At 39.5% G+C, this 6,027-nt stretch overlaps 1 protein-coding gene across 1 annotated transcript in view; it reads left to right on the forward strand.

The window, feature by feature from the left end:
- The first annotated feature begins 159 nt into the window (after positions 1 to 159).
- TMEM165 (transmembrane protein 165) overlaps positions 160 to 6,027 on the forward strand; it is a 10,560-nt gene continuing 4,692 nt past the window's right edge. The window contains exons 1-4 of the mRNA XM_009870064.1: positions 160 to 279; positions 1,317 to 1,542; positions 4,073 to 4,248; positions 5,124 to 5,306. Coding sequence (XP_009868366.1) covers positions 160 to 279; positions 1,317 to 1,542; positions 4,073 to 4,248; positions 5,124 to 5,306 — 705 coding nt within the window. The remainder of the gene's footprint in view (positions 280 to 1,316; positions 1,543 to 4,072; positions 4,249 to 5,123; positions 5,307 to 6,027) is intronic.

Here is a 6,027-nt window from a genome sequence, read left to right on the forward strand (position 1 = left end):
CGGTGGGGCGGGCCCGGCCTGCAGGACGGCAACCAGAGGCCAACCGAGCCTTAAATTACACCTTTTTAGTAGAAAAAGAGAAAGCTGCGGGGAGTGTAGGGTTTTTTATTTTGGATATTTATTGTTTTTCCTGCTAGAAGAGAGAAACTTAGCCCCGACATGACAAACAGTCAGTACTTTGGTGCCAGCCTGCTTACTGCATGCCGAGGGGGAGAACCCACCTCTCCAGGTCTTCCTCGCAGAGATGAAAGCAGCTTTGTTGCTGCTCAAAACCTGCCGGTTTTAACTCGATATTCAAGATTAGTTTCTTTGCATTAAAACTTTTAAAGTGCTGTTCTTGGTTAGGGGATTCTAATGCCGGCTGGTCACACAGAGGTATTAAAAAATTATTGCTGTCTGGTTTGCTGTAGCATGTAGAGCATGCCAAGTTTTGAAGATCAAACCCAAAAATTCACAGAGCTGCTAAAGGTGAAGGAACTCTGGGAAGTCGTGGTGTATCGTAGAGAGCATGGAGAAACTTAGAATCAACCCCAAAAAACTTTCAGCACTGCTAGAAGTGGAATGCTGGGAAAGTCACCCTGTTAAAACACGTTGCAGTCTGTCTCTGCTGGTAGGTGTGCTGAAACAAGCTTAGCTGTCTCTGGCTTAGCGTGTGAACACCGGCTTCCATATTTTGGGTCTTGCTTTTGATTGTAGGTATCTTAATCTCTAAAAATAAACACTTGAGCAAGTGAGATCTACAATGTGCTGGTCCGGTTTGACCACTTGGAAGTCTTAAAGGTAGTTTTCAACAAACAGAGCACATACAAAAAAAGCCGAGGAAAAACTTGTGCAAAATTTTAGAAAGGACTTCATATTCCTCCTGAGCTATCCTGATTGCTCAGTTTTAGTTTGAAGAGTTTAATTCTTTATATTAGAAAATTGTTTGATCAAGGTTGTAAATTAAATACCCAGGCATTGTAAAGACAGCAATGTTAGAGCTCAACTAAAGCAGATTTCCCCATATTTTGTTGTTATAGTGGTTCTTGTGTTCTGGTAGTAGTGTGCATAGTGAAATACTGCTTTAATAATCAGTGCACAATCTTCTTGCTAAGGGCCTACCTAGAGATTTGAGGTAGGAGGCAGCCAGTAACTAGTTAATGACCGTTAATGCTGCATGAGAGGTATATACATGTAAAATGTCATGCTGTGCAGTATCGAGTGGTAGGAGGAATACCAAGCTCAGTACTTCTGCAAACTAACCAGTCAAGCCTAATTAACTAGTGGTTTTTTTTATTGTGGTGTTTTTTGGTTTTTTTTTACCCTCCCTCTTACAGAAAGGGTCCTCACCGGTTGCTCCAGTTCACGTTGTCAGTGAAGAATCAGCTGACAAGACTAACTTGGGCTTTATTCATGCGTTTGTGGCTGCTATATCGGTCATCATCGTATCAGAACTGGGGGATAAGACCTTCTTCATTGCAGCCATCATGGCAATGCGGTACAACCGTTTGACTGTACTGGCTGGTGCTATGCTTGCCTTGGGACTGATGACCTGTTTGTCAGGTTGGCACTCTTCTTTTTGTTTCATCTATTAAAATATGCTTGGTGTGTATTAATCAATAAGTTGTAATTGAAATTTAAATGAAGGTAGCAGGTACACATAGTTTTCTGCTTTGAGGAAAGTGTGAAGGTTTTCCTCGGGACTATGTCTCAAATTCAATATTTAGACTCTTATGTCTAATGAGGTGGTTTTGCTCCTTAGAAGTCAATATGAGTTTAGGGAAGAGGAATGGGATTGGGAGCCTAAGCATATCCTTTGATTTTTGGGCCACTGGTTTCCTTTTTGTTTTTAACTCCTGTTAAAATTAGCGTATCTGAAGGAAATGCCAGAGTGGCTTCTGTTTTTCCTCCAAAAGTGAAAGATTCTTAATATGATGACAAATTTCCCTTTTCTGACTTGTCTCCCTGTACGTGTAACTGTTTGCATTTGTGCTGGGAGCTGCGTAAGTGGAAGGTGACATTCTGCCACAATGCTTTGGGATGGATGGTAATGACAGAGCCAGGAGCTGGGAGGGGAAGCGAAGTATCAGGTGGCGCTTGAGGAACCTGTAGCTTCGAGTGCTTACGTAGCCATCATTGTAAAATGGAGCAGTATTCAGGTGTATCGGATGCCGCATAAGTTTTGCTGTGTATGTGCTCACTTCTACCATGCCTGTTTCAGAAATAATTGAAATAGCATTTGTTGGTTTATATGCACTAGAGACAGCAGATTAACTGCCTTCAGGCTTCTGAAGTGTTCCTGTGAATGGTTTTTGGGTGTGTAGCTATTGCTATATACACTGCTGCAATTATTATTGCAGTCTTAGTGCAGTTTCCGTTCGCACTGTGCATAACGATAGCACTGTGAGTTTCTTCTTTTACTCAATGTAACAGTCTTTTGACTTTTCTTTCACTGCGTGCTTCATTTAATGTTATTTACTACCCCTGGTGATGCGCTATTCTGTAAATCTTGCTATCTCTTTCCTACTGCCTATTACGGTTCTCCAGTTTTTCTATATGAAGTCTTTCTTTGATCTTTCTTGATGCTTTTTCATAAAAGTTTTCTTTTTTGCTTTATCCCTCAGTTTAGAGGTTCCCAACTATTAGGTTCTTTTCCGAAAGGAGCCTTTCCCTGCCCCCCTCCCTCTCTCCCCGCCTTTGTTTTGTACAAACTGTGTCTGGGGGTTTTGCCCACCTTGATTTCATGAACACATGCTCACGTAAACTCACAAGCAAGTAATAACTAATTGGGGTGTTTTTGCAAGCTGTGCTTGATAAAAAAAAAGCCACCTTGCTGTTCTGATAATTTCATTACGTCTATGTTTGTGCATGCAAGTAATTCTAGGGAAAAAACCCCACTTTTTTATAGTTTCTTGCATTGCTTTAGTATTCTCAGTCTTTTAAAAGAAGTTTAGTTGAACTCCTTATTTATTTAGCTGTGCAACTAATACTGTTATTCATGCATGCCTGTATGTATATGCCATGTTTACTAATAGTACAGCCTGGTTAATTTTAGTCTCATAGTTTTACTTTTGTTAGTGGCGATATGGATTAATTTCCAGATTATGTAGCAGTGCTTTTTACAACCAAGTGTGTGCAAGAAACCACACATAGTGATATGCTTCCTTTAAGCTAATTGCATGAAGAGTAAAAGAATGGAGACAACTGTGAGTGCATGGTCCAAGCAGCCTTGAATGTTAGGGGTGAAGTTTTAATTTCCTCTCATTTATACAGGCCTTTTTGTCCAAAAAATGCGAACTATTCTTAATTTTTGAAGAAGTATCTTGTCCTGGATACCTATTTCATCATGTCTGAGACCTAGTTTTGGCTTAGTTCAATTCCCTTCAATACCTGTAAATGCAGATACACTGTGGAGATAGCTTTTGGATCTTTGAGTGGGATTGGTGCTTTTAAATTAAAGGATGATCAAAGTTGGTCATGTGTGTTTGTGGGGAGTGTGGGAGAGAAGGGAATGGTAATGTGCAGGTATTTGCACTTGGCAAAGGAAAGCAGACATGGATTCACACAGCCGGATGCTTTGTGACTATGTCTGGTAGATTTAACTGCAGAAAATCTTTAGCTTTCTCTGATAAATGATTGTAAAGAGTGTAGTTATATATATGTGTAGTTGTATATACAATGTGTAGTTATATATACAAGTGGAACTGGCTGGTATACACTGTGACTAATCTAACCTGATTACAGATGATAGGTTCATGGCATTCTGGGAGAAAGGCAGGACTAGTCCTTGATGGGAAGGATAATGTTGCGTATACTGGATCTCGGGAAGAGCAGCACATCAGCATTGCCTGGTGTGCCTTGTGTGAACATTAATCGACTTCAGTCTCTGGCATGACTAGTAATGATTGGGGTTTCTAGACTTGTTATTTTGCAAAAAAAAAAAAACCAAACATAAAACTAACAGAAGACACTATGTATTTATCGGGGGATATTTGAATTGCAGACTTTGATTGTAAGCATTTCTTAGATATGGGAAAAACAAATTATGATCCTCATGTTTATTTTTTAAATGAGGTATTTGTTTTCTTTTCAGTTTTATTTGGCTATGCCACTACAGTCATTCCTCGTGTATACACATACTATGTGTCAACAGCACTGTTTGCAATTTTTGGCATCCGAATGCTTCGGGAAGGCTTGAAAATGAGTCCAGATGAGGGTCAGGAAGAGCTGGAGGAAGTTCAAGCAGAAATTAAAAAAAAAGATGAGGAAGTAAGTTATAAAACTTTTTGTGAATTATCGCTGATGAAATAGTTTCAGCTGCAAAGCTGCAGAACGGCGCTGTCGTGTTTGAAATGTTCGGCTCTGTCTGTGATATGTGACACAGAAAATGTGCAGTAAATGGGACAGAAGTGGCCCTTGCAGGCTGTTTCACCTGGCAATTCTAGTTCTGTGGCAAGCCTTGCTTCTCAAGAGAAATGGGACTTTCTCCATAGAGTGTGGTTTTCATCTGGAAGTATTTGGTTTGGTTTTGGTGTGCTTTTTTTAAAATACATTACTAACAGAGAGGACATCAATGGTTTGCTGTTGCCTCTACTTTTATTTCTTTTTTTGATAAGGCAGATTAATGCTGAGGTTTGTAGTGTCACAGCAAAAGTTCCTGTTACCGTAAACTTTCTAAATATACTTGTCCATTTCTAAAGAATAGTGTGGAGTATAAGTCTTAATTCGTTTAAGATTTTTTTTTTCATTAGTTTTATCACAACCAAGTTTGAGAGCCACCACTTGGGAAGAGAGGAATCTCTACTTTAAAAATAGGAGGAAATCTATGGTTAAAAAACAGATGCCATCCCTCCTGAAACTGCTGTGTAAGTGCAAGCAGTACAAGATGGATAGTAGCTGGAAGTTAGAGGTGCATATGAGTATATATATGTGTGTGTGGATATGTATACACACATATATGTGTGCATATATATGTAGTTATTTTTTTAAATGGTGTCTAATAGAAATAATATCTTGTTAATGCAGCAGCCAGCAGCTAACAGCATTCCAGATACTAAATGGTTACCTTTACTGCTTAAGGATTTCATTTGGGTTGTTTAGATGACATTTCTAATCTTGTGTTTGTTTTCCCTTGTCCTCCACAGCTTCAGAGAACTAAACTGTTAAACGGGCCAGGAGATGTGGAATCAGGGCCAGGCACCACCATACCTCAGAAGAAGTGGCTACATTTTATTTCTCCAATCTTTGTTCAAGCTTTTACTTTAACGTTTTTAGCAGAATGGGGTGATCGTTCCCAATTAACAACCATAGTCTTGGCTGCCAGAGAGGTGAGTGTTGCAGAATACCCGCTGTGTTTTTGCCTTCTTCAAGGTTCCCTGCAGAGAAGTGGGAGAGACAAAATACTCTTGCAGGAGGTATCAGATGCACAGCTGCTGCCTTGCTGTGCCTTACTTAGTGTTACAGCTGTGCTGAGACCTGAAAATAGATGCACTGAGGCACTGTGCAGTATTATTACATGACTGGGACCACTCAGGCATTTCTAGAAATAGCTGTTTTATATGTGCAGCTGAATACAATTGTTTTCTGTTCCAATATTGTGAGATGTTTTAGAACAGATGCTTCTTTGATCTGTGTGGTCATACAGTTTTAACACAGTAGCTTTGAAAAGAGACCTTCATCCCTGTGAACTTAAAGCTGTTAAAAAGATGCCTCTTGTTAAAAATCTGAGTGAATATTTTAGTTCTGTAAACCAGACCATAAGCTCTAAACTGCTGGGCAGTAAGTAATACTAACTGAAATTATATTCAGTGTGATGATTGGAATGTGTGAAACTGTATTATATTTAAAGGAAAATTAAGGTTTATAGTCAACCTTTTAATAAACTTAAGTAGCTTGCCTGTGCTCTTTCATGCATTGAGATTACGTTTTTTTCCCTGGGACTCATGCTTCTTTCAGTGTACATTCAGACCTTCCCTAGGGATCAATCAGGACCATCTAATGAAGGAGGCTATAATCCATAGGAACCTTTTGTCTCTATTACAGTGTAGG

The sequence above is a fragment of the Apaloderma vittatum genome, unplaced genomic scaffold (assembly GCF_000703405.1).
Source record: "Apaloderma vittatum isolate BGI_N311 unplaced genomic scaffold, ASM70340v1 scaffold18615, whole genome shotgun sequence".
Classification (NCBI taxonomy): Eukaryota; Metazoa; Chordata; class Aves; order Trogoniformes; family Trogonidae; genus Apaloderma; species Apaloderma vittatum.